The following is a 13,126-nucleotide window of genomic DNA, read 5'->3' on the forward strand; positions in this document are numbered from 1 at the left end:
ACATCGTTTTCTATTTGTATTGATTTGATTGTTGTGTATTCAGTGTGTACTATGCTTTGATTGTTTGTTTGTGATCTTGTGTAGAGAACAAGTATTTGGTGTTGAAATTTTATCCCACAAACAAAATTTACCAACTGTTAAGACAAATGCATCAGTAGGATGGCCTGAACTTCAAAACAAAATAGTCACACATTTCGTGCACTCTGATTGCACAGTTGAACCAAAATTTTGTAGGTTGCTGCATAAAATTTAAATCACAAAAATACATATTTTAAAGTATCAGCCATAATCCTCCTTGTTGAGTACACATCAATAACAAAAATATCTCCCTACAAATCTTTGCAATAACACTTTAAACAATATGGCACTATGTAATCTTTCCCTACAATGTCTCCATATCGATACAAACAAAATCTGTACCTCCAATCAGGAAGTCAGCCTGAGAAGAAAGGCAAGCTCTCCCCTCCAACCCCACTGGACTGCACCTCCGGAACCGTGAATAAAAAGTGTCCATTTCTCATCAGTGTATAGATTCAGTTAGGTATTTAACTTCAAGCTTCTCTTTGGCCTTAAACATTTGCGTGAAGAACTCCCCAGTGTTACAAACACCCTTTTCCTTTAGATTTATCATATTCAGTCAGATATCCTTTAATGAGTGTAGGTATTTATACTTCCGGCTCTTTTGATGCTGGCGCCAGTAGCAGGCAAGCGCTCCAAACACACAGCTGGCAACAGCGATGGCCAATGCAGCTCCAAGTGGAACAACGAGGGCGTTCACTGAGGTTGAAGCTGTCAAATCCTCAGCTAGCAACCCAACTGACTGCTTCTCCACAAGAAGTTCCTTTTCTTTGTATAATGTTACAAGGGCCTTCTCGTAATAGCCCTTCAGAAACTTGTATACCTCATCGTGATCCCACTCGATTTTATTACTGTCTTTCCCACTCTTACTCACATAGCAAGAAGGGCAGAGCTGTCTTGGAGGCCAGATGATTTTCGGAAATTCAGGATCACCGGTTCCAAGAGAGGCCTCCTCCTTCATGAGTCGCTCGTTAACTTTGTTGTGCGTAGTCCATAGCCACAGGGCAAAATCACGGGATTTCTTGAAAGGGCTAGAAACACTGCAGGTTTGAGACTTTCAGATAATTGACATTTAAAAAAATATTGAGTAAGGTAATTGCATTAGATTGATTACCTTGAACACATGCTGTAAAAATGTTGCCTACACTCCTCACATACGAAGAAATTATGAACGAAATCGCAAATGGCAGAGAATGCGAACTCACTTTCTCCATCATCAACCCTTACAGAGAGTGAGTGAAATAAAACCCACAAACCACAACTGCAACAGAAACAAAGAATCAGTAGATTATCATATGTTTGATACTGTAACAGAAGCGGGTTAGAGATTTTTACTATGTTTCCTGCGACATTTTAAACCAAACATGGCTCAATAACTTAAAGAACATACTAGTTAACATCCAATATGGCTAAAAAAATTAAAGAACATAGTTAACATCCCGTTGCTGGATGCTTTGCAGTTTATAAATCTCTGATCTGGTCATTTATGGCAATTAAAAGGATAGAATCCTCAGCATCAACAATCATATAACAATATAAAATTCCCTCAATACCAAATTTGGGATCTAAAATACATGGATATGTAATTTGTAGTGTAGATATTAGGAATGCGCTTACCTAAAACCTCTTGTCTCATTCTTGCTTCCCCGACAAAACATCTATACAGAATTAATCGCCACATTCAGAAAATTACTAAATAATAATATAACATGAAAGATGACAAGGAAAATTTTGTTTATACAGAACCAAACAGAGTAGATTAAAATATCTAAGAATATGGCATCCTTCACATATAGGTATATGCATGCCTTCTCAAGACATCAAATATTGGAGGTGATCTTCGCTTTACAGTAAGGGTGAAATGTCTATAGTCAGCTTAAGGCCAGATAGCTACCATATTGTTGATAAAAACAAATTTTTAAATATAAACAAAACCTACCCAATATCCACGAGGTACATCTTTTCCACAAATGTCATAATGCTTGGGTTCTCCCTTCTCGACGCCACTTTCGGTTTCCTTCTTGTTGACATATATATTATCAAAATCAACAAGTATTTCGGCAGTCCCCTTCCGGCATCTAACAAGAATATCCAAAACCATGTTAGAAGCAAAGAAGCGCAGTACCAACCAGAGCATAAGAAAACAAAGGAATGGATGTTGACCTTCTAGAAGGGTGATGGACCACCAAAAGTTGAAAGAACTTCACAAGTGACAGTCGAGTCTCTGATTTGATCAACTGAGACATGATTTCTGTTAAATACTAGCACTAAAAAGCAAAAATAAAATGATAAAATAAAATAAATGCACAATAGATGTTTACCTTGTGGTCTAAAATGATGTCAAAAGCAGTGGATGTTGCCTCCTCGATATCATAAATAGCACGTGCAATCTTTCTCCAGAAAAACATAAGAATGTGTCAGAAACAAACACAAAGTCGGAGTTATATTTTTATAAATTTAGTAAAGTGTTTAGGAGATGTTCTAAAAGCACCTGTCCAATATCTGAAGAATTTTTCTGAAGTTGATCGTTCTCGTATTTCTGGTCATCCAAGAGATATGAGCTGTGAATGTAAAAATGAAGATACAAAAATATATTAGGCCCAAATATATACCCTCATTGTCAAATACAAGAAAGACATATGTATTGTTTGACTGCCCAAGCATTTAATGCTCCAAAGTTTCAAACACCAGAGCTTAAATAAATGGGTTCCACTCCATCAACAAAGTTAATTGCCAACATGAAGCGACGTTTTATACCTGTTCAATTGCTGATTAATCCAGTTTAGCAGGCGCTCGGCTGTTCGTCCATCCTCAATAGAGAGAATTTCACCCTTTCCTTGCTTTGGGTCAAAACTTCCATGCACAAACATAGAAGGTGGCCCCCATAGAAGTGTGGGGTAGCGCCCGACAGAGTACTTATCACAAATATTAGTATTTATCTGTACTGCCAAGCAAGTAAGTTGGAGAAACAATCAAGAACATATAATCTGACAAATATCTTCTCGGCATTTTGTGTGTCAACAGAACAAAATTACCAGCTAAACCTATTTCTTTATCCCTACGCTGTTTCACAAACATCGGAGATCTTAATTTCATGAAAACTTAGAGAAGCATATAGCATTAGAACCTTTTGGGCACAATCTACTCTGGTCATCAATATGATCCCCGGATGGGCAGCATCAGCTCCATTAAATATCTTTGCAACCTTCTCATACTGAGGCTGCACAAATTCTGAATTATGTTACCAACCATTATTGGCACATGGAAGAACAACACATCCAAAACCTAACATACCTTGTAATTTCTGCAAGCTGGGCACCTGCAAAAGAGATAGGCAATAAGCACATTATGAGTGTAAATATATGCAGCTCTGTTTTCCAATTGTCTGTATTTTATAAGAATACCTACGAACACATTTACTATACACACCATGCAGCAGATACTTGTGTTCAAAAAACAAACACACCATGCTTGTTTATTTTTCACAATAGGAACTACAAAGGCAATTCAGCAACCAGAATTCTCAGTCAAGCACAGCTTCACAAATAGATGAACAGGAAAAGGTTGCATGTACCCTTCTCTTTCTTTGAACTTATATATTCACCAATTAGACGAACATTACAAGCTCCACCAAACTAATACAGCAGAAACTGGATTCCCATACTAAACAGGCTTTTTTCAAGGCGTATAAATGAGGCACAAACTCCATTATCCATGCGAAAATCACATTCGGTGAACTGCCAGTACTATTATGTTTTTATTTAGCACATTGGAAATGGGGTTTTTCAGAATAACTGGAACTTAGTTTTTGCAGGGAAAAGTACATCACCTGGGACTCACTGGGAGCACTATAATAGAGAAAAATTCAACTTCCTTTAACAGCATCGTGTGCAAAACTATTACTTAAAGCAAAGGAAAGCAACTAAAAAAAATCAAATTTGTTAAGCTTATGATGGCAGAATTTCTAGCTATATCGATGCATCCGGTATTCTCTAGTTTCTTAGTTGTATTTATATTCAATAATGCATGCGATCCAACCTTGTCAGTCACTATTTAGCTGGAAATCAAACATCTTTCTCCCAACCTAAACCTTCAAATTTCTTACCCTAGCTTGATTCTTTATGCACAGTGCGATTTAATTTAAAAAATTAAATCCATTTCCCTCCACAAATCACAGTTCTCGCAATAGCCATAGATTTCACCAAACCAATCAGAACTTAAACAGTCAAATCCAATGAACACCAACGCAATTCACATAATTAAGAAAGCATATTTCCGCCTAAACAGAAGAGACAGAGAAAGACAGAAACTTGCGAAAAAAATAAAACGAATTGAGCAAACGAACCAGTGAGCGAAAAATTCCACAATAGCATGAGTAGCGGGGGTTTCACTGAGCACGGAATCGAAGTTCGTGGCGTTCAATTCCACCGCGTAATCAGGTTTTTCAGATTGATCGCCGTCGATAGATCGCAGCAGGGAACGAGATCCAGCTGCAAACGGCGCCAGAACCGAAAAATCCGTCGCCGGAGACGCTGCGCCGGTGTATAAAAACAGCGTTTGGATTAACAGAGTGATAATGGTTACAGACGACATGGAATTAACGCTGACGTATATAGATACAAAATCGCGTATGTCTATATTTCGCAGAGGTCCACGTGATTAGAGGCGACACGGTGCCGTTTCGATAGCCGGCGATCGCCGATTTTGGCGATGGCGACGGCGACGGCAACGGCGAAGGGAAAGTTGAAAATATTGGGACTTCAAAGAGTAACGTCACTGTACTCCATTGATAGATACACCAGCTTCCTGCTTTATGATACTTTTGTGGCACCCTGGGCTTTAATGGTTGTACGTCTACTTAAATAGTAAACGGCAATTAATAGTTATTTCGCACATTATTTATGGATTAGAGTTTACTTTAAATCAATTCTATTATTACGTTATAAGCAAACTTTTTCATTTAATCGCCTTAATAAATGCTCGATATAATGAGTCCGACTAAATTTTACTCCTATTTTTCTAAAATTTAGTATATTTAATTATCTTAAATTCGTCAAAATTCAAATAGTGGACAGGATTGTTAGTTCAAAATATTATACTAGGGATTTATAGAAATTTTTGCTGAAGAATATTACTCCATTATTAGCAAGAAATAGTATGAAACCGACAAAATTAGTTTTTGCCATAACCGGAAATCATTTTTAGAATCTAAGTATACATCTTAATTTATGGGGGTTTGTTGCTTAAATTCCTACACCATTTAGGTAAATTGTAACGAGTTATGTCAACATCTTCTCTTTATTCATTATTCCGTTCACTTTCCTCTCCATCCAAACTGTAACGCAACTTTCTATTTATATCATTATTATATTTTCTTTTTCACTAATCTAATTAAAAATCCTTCTCATTTGAGTGAATATTTAAGAGGTACTATATTGATTTGAGTAAATGAAAAAAAATTAATATTGGTACAACATCAATCGGACGTAACTTAAAATGGCGCTTCGCCCCATTCCAAATTCGGCCTAACACATGACTAGTGTCTAAGTAACCTAAACTCCACGCCGAGGCGTCGTGGCTGCAGAATTTGCACCGTCCCGGCTTATGCAGCCGCGGCGTATCTGTGAAGAGATCTTTGCCAACACCTCCTCCCTTTGGGGGCGGTTAACATAGAGTATCCACAGGGCGAGGCTGAGCATCACCCCAACCGAGATCAGCCCTAGCCCGGTATTCACCACACGGAGATAGTGCTCAAGAGGGGGGCAGTAGATTGAGGTGATGTTGCGGAAGGCATCCCTCACGAAGTTGCAGTTTTGGAGATTCAGCAGCAGCGGAGCGTAGTGCTCGAGGGCGTAGCTCACGTTCACTGCAGTCACCAGCTCCGCGTGCATGGCCGGAGTCAGCCTCCCAACGCTAGAGCAGAGGCCAAACGAGGATACGGTACACGTATAGTTTTGCCACACCTGTAAACATCAAGGATGCTAATTTGTGTTTCTAAATATACCATTAAAAAATGTCTTCACGGTTGGTGTCCTAACTAAAATTAGGAGATGCAAATAGAAGCGTCCTAATAAAGCAAAATATTAAGATAATTAGTCCACAACCTAGGGACGCTTTTGCATCCTAAATTATGGTTATTTTTCAAAAAAATTCAATACAAGTGATTGTGTCTCTAGTTTTGTATCCTTATAGTGTGAATTGAGTTTACTAATGTAAACAAGACCACTTACTGTGGAAGCATTTTCCACGGAGAGTTCCCCGGCTGAACATATCCGTTCCTGCAGCTGGGCATCGTAGGGGTAGCAGAGAGGAGGTATGACCGGGCCGGATTGGTTGTAGTAACTTGAACCGGCCTGGGGAGGAGGGTTCGAATTGGCAACCGAGCCCACGAAACCATTGACCAAATTTGAAATATCATTGATAACCTGTTTGCTCTTGTAAAGGGTTTGATTTGTAGTTCTCTGGTCGACACAAGGCAAGATGTTGCTGAGGGCCGTTTCTGCATGAGGATTCTCGACCCACTCTCCCATCGCCAAACACGTGTCAGCAATCGCGCTGATCACAGACGCAGATTTAAAGCAACGATGACTATGTAACGAAAAAAGAAAACGAGCTAGTTTTTCTTACCTGTCGAGAATAATGAAAACCCCCAAAAGGATGAAAGTGACAGCAACAAGTAGCCATCCACTGATAATGAATCTACACAATTATAGATGTAACAAAATGATCATCAACTGCGTAAAGAGATTAAAGACGAAGAACAAGAAACGAGGCTCACACATGCATCACGTGCTGATGGCCGAAGATAGACAATGCTGCAGCACAAGTAAAGGTGAAGATTATCAAGATTATGAAGGCAGGAAGTTGAAAGAGTGGGCACAAAAGTGTTCCGATCCACCAATACATACCTAGACCTAAGATTGATACAACGAGCATCACAGCAGTGATGATGATCAGTGCAGACTTCCTACAATAAGCAAGAGGTTAATTAATGCTTAAGTGTACAAATGCAGCAAAATTTTGTTTACTGTTGTAGCAGAAAACATACACTTTGCTGAGGACTTTCCGGATTTTGCTTGAGTTCTCTTTAGTCTTCTGCTCCAATGTATCTGCTGCAGAGCTTAAGTCTACATTTAACTGATCAATGTCATTCTTGACATCTGATGGAAGGAAAATCTGGGCCACACTGATGGTTTTTGCAAGCGATAAGTATCCTGTGACATTTCTAAGTGTCTCCACGGTGTAATCTGATTGATTCACAACGTAATCCAGAGTATGCATTGCTTCCCCATGAAAGTCGACTTGTCCCACGGAGAGCAGAATGCACCCGATGCTGTTGAGAGAGAATGTAGATCATGAGCAGAGGAATCATCCTCACATTTCTTGACAAAGGCAAAGATGGTAGTTAATTATCAAATGATCAACATTGCATTCTATGATTAAGAAGATCGATGATCAATAACCGAAGGTGCAAGATTAGATTATTACGCTGCAGCAGAGGTGAAGAGAATGAGAAGTAAAAGGCATAGCCTGAGAGACCAGCTTGCTTCATTTCCAAAGATGTTTATCTTCCATCCGCACGAGTAGTGCACCAGAAGAGCCACACCGAAAGAAATAAACCATAAAATAGCAAGACTAAAAGCTGCTGCACCTGTGAATCCAACGGACTAAAGAAACGAGGGTCAGAAACATGATACAAATATCCACATCCTCAAATATAATAGTAGTACTTATCAAACAAACTATACTAGTACAAGATTAGATAACAAGATATAGCAGAACAGTTTTGGTATTTGGGGAGTCTGTTCCAAATTTAAAATACTATGAACCACTAGCAACAAAAAACACGAATTAGACCAAACAAAACTAACACGTTTCTTGAAATTATATCAAGATCGCATCTGAACATGCTTTAGTCATCTAAACAATTCATCAGAAATTATGTGAACTTCATCAGCACACACCAAGTTCTAGCAAGAGGAAGAATATCCACCATATCACTGAAATTAACACAAACACAAGCAATCAAAAGAAAGATCAACCCCCACACGCATACGAAATCCAGCAAACAGTGAGAAAGGGAACTCACAGTCCAGTAATGTTTGTTGGCAATATCCCATCCACCTCTGTATTTATGGAACTTGGAGAGAATGTCAGGCCTCTTCGTCCTGTTCGCCGCCAATACAAGTGTGCTCACATCATTGGCAGGCCCCGGAGCTTCTCCGTTAGAACTCAACGTTCGATCCTTCCAAGATCCCATATTTTCTTGACCTACACATTCAGCACTTTGATTCATAAATTTATGCTAAAAAAGATGAAATCTTCCCTGCAATTAGAGAGCACATGACAGGACATGATGTATAAAACCATAAACCAACATGATTCAAAAGCTCCATACAACAAAACCTCATACTCTCAAGAATCAAGTCATTTGGTGACACAATTAAGCCCCCATCTCTATTATTTACATAGAAAAGATGCTAAAACGTCCCATTTCATGAAGAATATGAGCTTAACTGAATAATGAGATATATGTCCCACTAGCACATTATCAAGAAACCTGATTACTCTAAACAGTATAAATTGTACGGTAGTATATTGAAAACGACAAGTATAAATTCCAAGAACCTAATGGGTTACAATTAGCAAAACTAACAGAAACAACCCCCATCAAAATCCAATCTTTCACCTCAAACAAAAGGCAAATTAAATCATGGAATAACAATTGAAGCAAAGCATCAAGAACCCCAGCAGCAATAACACTAAAATTCTCAAGAATAAGGAAAAGGAGCAATCAAAAACCAACCTAAAATGGAGTTGAGAGGATCACTGGGGTGGCAAAGCACAAAACTTGAGTTGAAGACAACAATGAGAGAAACAGCAAAACACAAAGAAGCCCACTTCCCCATCTTCACCGCAGCAGCTAACCAATCTCACTGCAAGAACTGGAGATAAAGCCAGTGCAGATCATATCATCCGTGTAGTTACTTATTATCGCACATGGCAAACAAATGAAAGGGACATTTCATTGATTTTCTTATTTAGCAGTTGCTAGACTAGTGAGGCCCTGATTATCAGAGATCTCAGTCTCTCAACAACAGATCATGTCTATGTATATATAGGCGCCAATGGGGCAGATGCAAATAAGAGAAAATCAATGGAATTATAGAGCTACTTAGGGGTGGGAATACGGGTATCCGTGGATACCCGACCCGAAAAAACCAGGTACCCAAACTCGAAAATCATCAAAATGTCTATTCAAAACCCGCCTCGATATATTTTCGGGTACTTCAATACCCGCCCCGGGTATCCATACCCGACGTATCGGGTACCCAAATACCCGACTCTTTACAAGTGTTATTAACTAATAAAAAAATTTCAAATTTTATATATTAAAATAAATATAGAAATATTTAAATTGACTAATATCTTTAATGTTTCATTTATTTTAAAGTATACGATTATAATTTTGGGGATTGATTATGCAATATGTAAGTAAAATAATAAAAGTTATGCATTTAATATAACTGTAGACGCAACCAATAATATAATTCAAAAGTCAAAATAATTAAATAAAATATATAAACCACATGAGTTGGTTGTGCAATACGTAAAAGTCATTAAACAACTAAGCAAAATATAGAAGCATTCATTGCTAAACGCCTAAACCTAATTTAAAAAATGCGTTTAAATAATAAATTAGATATTCGGGTAATAGCCGGTACCTGTTCGGGTTATCCAATATCCGATTTATCTCAAATTTCAATACTCAATCCCATAAATCGGATATTGGGTATCCAAAATCCTGCGGGTATCGGGTCGGGTACGGATAAATCCAATACCCGATATCCGTATTCCCACCCCTAGAGCTACTGAAGTCTGTAGTTGCTAGTCGTTTCTTCATTGTTGTGGTTTTTTATTTTTTAATTTTATTATTATAAGCTTTATTACCTCAAAACTTTAACTTACTAAATTTATACTCCCTCTGTCCCAATAAATATGAATCGTTTGCTTTTTGGCACAAGATTTTATGTAGCGTTGTTTTGTGAGTTAAAGATGAGAGAGTAAAGTAAGAGAGAGAGAAAAGTAGAGAGAAAGTTATTTCTATTTTAAGAAACGTTTCATTTTTAATGGGACAACCCAAAAAGGAAAACGTTTCATTTCTAGTGTGACAGAGAGAATATTTTGTACGTGAATTAAAAATTACTACTCCCTCCGTCCGCGAATAAGAGTATCGTTTTTCCATTTTAGTCCGTCCGCGAATAAGAGTCTCGGTTCACTTTTACCATAAATGGTAATAGGGTCTCACCTTCCACTAACTCATTCCACTCACATTTTATTTAAAATTAATATACAAATGAGACCCTTATTCCACTAACTTTTTTTCACTCATTTTTCTTAACATTTCTTAAAATCCGTGTTGCCCATGAATGAGACTCTTAATGGTGGACAGAGGGAGTATATTTCCATATGCTGAAAATTATACTCCTATTGTTTTTAATTTTGTCACTAATATTTCATTTTTAAAAAATCAAATTTTGTCGATAAAGAATAAGTCTATGATTAGGTATTTCGTATAATAGTTTTAGGAATTCAGTTATAAAAAGTGGACTATATTTTCATATAGTGGAGAATGGATTTGTTACTTTTAACATGTTCATAGTAAAATGAAGTGGACTATATTTTCATATAGGAGTAGGTTTCATGCATATTTAAATAATTTAAATTTCCAATTAGGCCCAAAATTTAATCAAATGAAAATTATGTGAAATTTAATTGAATAATTTGTTCTTTTTACATAAGAAGAAATATTATGTGAAGCTATAAGTCAAATAATAGGAATGGCCGAAGGGATATAATGAATGCACAAATAGAGAAGCCAGAATAAAGTGAAAAAGTGTGTCGATGTCTAATTAGTTTACGTGGTCATCATCACCGATTCACCGTATCTATTGATGTCTTAATTTTATCACTTTCTAAAATAAAAATAAAATTGGACTTTATCACATCTATCTATACATATATAAAAGGCGAGTTTTGGTCTTTTCTTGAAATATTTATATGTTTTGTCCTTATTCTGAAATATTTATAAGTTATGGACCAATTTGAATATTTTAAGTAACTCATAAATATTTATTTATATATTTTAATGAGCATTTGACTAATTCTTAAATCACTACAATGACTTATTGGTGGTTACAAATATTTAAATAGAATAATGAGCATTTAACAAATTTTGTAACCTATATTGTCTTGATTTTAAAATTTATGATGTTTTAATTCCATGATCTCTCATGTACTAATTTTGTACCTATAAAAGGCATAGAATTGGATGAAATACACTATACACACTAACAAAACATTCTTCATTCTCTCTCAAGCTCCCAACATTTTATTGCACATTTTAGGAACATTGTTTTGCTTGATTTTGGAGCCCCATCAAGTTTATAGGTGCCTAGTAGGTTTGAGATGTTATATACTTTAGGAGGAAGTCGTTTTCATCTCTGGGGAAAATATGTCAATCCGAGAGCACTAACCGTGATGTAATTTGTCTTGCGAAAAGATGGTTTTTCTTGACTAATTTTCATTGTAATTTCCATTTCATTTATTGTTGTTTTTTTCCTTTGATTACAAAAGTTAGTACCGCGTGTATATGGTTCCAGAATTTTACCCCAATATTTCTTACCGTTCTTAGAGAGAGAAGAATTATAACATCCTTAACTCAAACACACATAGTATTTATCTTTATCTTTACACAATTTATTATTTTTAGTAGAGAAATATGAAGGATTATTTTAAACATATTTTTCAAAAATGTCAACACTTAATGTAGTCTCTTTATCATTGTCCAAATAATTGTGTTTGTCTCAATTCAATTTTAAATATGTTTAAGTTAATGTCTTTAGGTGTAAAATGAATTGACGAGTATATATTTATTGAATTTTTATTACATAGTAGTATATTTTTCTATTTTAAATCGTATAAATCAGAATTTTTAATTGCGGTTGAAGGAAGTAAAATTTAGGACACGTTCGACTATTATGGCTAGACCCATGCGTACGTTACTAATTTTTCATGAATAACTTGACTTCCCCGTTTCCATTGATGTAGTTGTTTGAAGTCCACATCAAAAAATAATGTAACCAAGGTCCAAATTGTTTTTATTATAAATTTATGCTTCCTGATAATATAAAAAAGATTAGATCGCAATTTCCACGTACGTGTACCGATCATAATAAATAAAAGGTCAATGGGAAAGAATACTGCACTGTCTTAATTCTTATACAGACATCACGTATAATATTTCAACTTATTTTATTTTTAAGAAAACTAATACTACTATATATCATAGGTTACAATTTTTTAGCTAAACACGGACCCTTTTATGTATAACTTGGAAATGAATGAAACGATTAGTAGAATTTCCAGTTTCAAGGCAAACTAATAAAAATTTTAACGCAAGCATCAATTGGACATGCCTTATTAATTCCATTCCTTATACGTTTTCAATTTTGTCAAATTAATATGTTAGGCTTCATTCAATTCATTAAAGTTAGGTCGATTACCTTCTGTTCATTTTTAACACGGATTTAGTAAAAAACACTTGTACAGTTTTGACTATTTTTTGATTGAAGAAAATTGCACAGCACCAAACATGTTGAAAATGAAAAATAAGTTGAGGTATGATAAGCCAATCTTGTTTGTTACTAATATGTCTGCCTTTAGAATTTTAAGTGGAGTAACAACACGCCAAAACACCAATTTTTTTGTGCAGTTTGCTACTCCTATTTTAGTAATCTGTTTAGGGTTAAAGGGGATGTAAAAGCCCAATATCAACTGGAATTTTGATACTATATGGTAGTGGGCTATAGGCCTATAACAGCTGAGGCTAAAGAGAGTAAAATCATGTGTGCAAGATTAGGGTAAAATAGCCCATTTTCATTTTTCAAAGTCGTAGAATTGGTTGCTTAAAAAAAACAGAGTTGTATAAAACAGAAGCACTAAGAGTAAATTCGTTTGATAATGACCGGTCCTTAATAACAACGAG

At 36.1% G+C, this 13,126-nt stretch overlaps 2 protein-coding genes across 2 annotated transcripts; both read right to left on the reverse strand.

The window, feature by feature from the left end:
* Positions 1 to 215: 215 nt before the first annotated feature.
* LOC125190356 (sulfhydryl oxidase 2-like) lies at positions 216 to 4,894 on the reverse strand. Its single transcript, XM_048087636.1, has 11 exons — positions 4,424 to 4,894; positions 3,373 to 3,397; positions 3,206 to 3,298; positions 2,836 to 3,017; positions 2,570 to 2,639; positions 2,400 to 2,468; positions 2,242 to 2,315; positions 2,018 to 2,156; positions 1,696 to 1,736; positions 1,193 to 1,339; positions 216 to 1,118 (listed from the first exon to the last, which is right to left on the reverse strand). The coding sequence occupies exons 1-11, from the start codon at positions 4,669 to 4,671 to the stop codon at positions 638 to 640; spliced, it is 1,569 nt and encodes a 522-aa protein (XP_047943593.1). The 5' UTR covers positions 4,672 to 4,894; the 3' UTR covers positions 216 to 637.
* Positions 4,895 to 5,485: 591 nt separating this feature from the next.
* Positions 5,486 to 9,149, reverse strand: LOC125187810. Its single transcript, XM_048084452.1, has 9 exons — positions 8,885 to 9,149; positions 8,168 to 8,349; positions 7,567 to 7,745; positions 7,127 to 7,411; positions 6,987 to 7,045; positions 6,857 to 6,893; positions 6,706 to 6,777; positions 6,309 to 6,633; positions 5,486 to 6,041 (listed from the first exon to the last, which is right to left on the reverse strand). Exons 1-9 carry the CDS (start codon positions 8,985 to 8,987, stop codon positions 5,631 to 5,633), a joined length of 1,653 nt encoding a protein of 550 aa, XP_047940409.1. The 5' UTR covers positions 8,988 to 9,149; the 3' UTR covers positions 5,486 to 5,630.
* Positions 9,150 to 13,126: the final 3,977 nt, after the last annotated feature.

This window comes from Salvia hispanica, chromosome 5 (assembly GCF_023119035.1).
Source record: "Salvia hispanica cultivar TCC Black 2014 chromosome 5, UniMelb_Shisp_WGS_1.0, whole genome shotgun sequence".
Classification (NCBI taxonomy): domain Eukaryota; kingdom Viridiplantae; phylum Streptophyta; class Magnoliopsida; order Lamiales; family Lamiaceae; genus Salvia; species Salvia hispanica.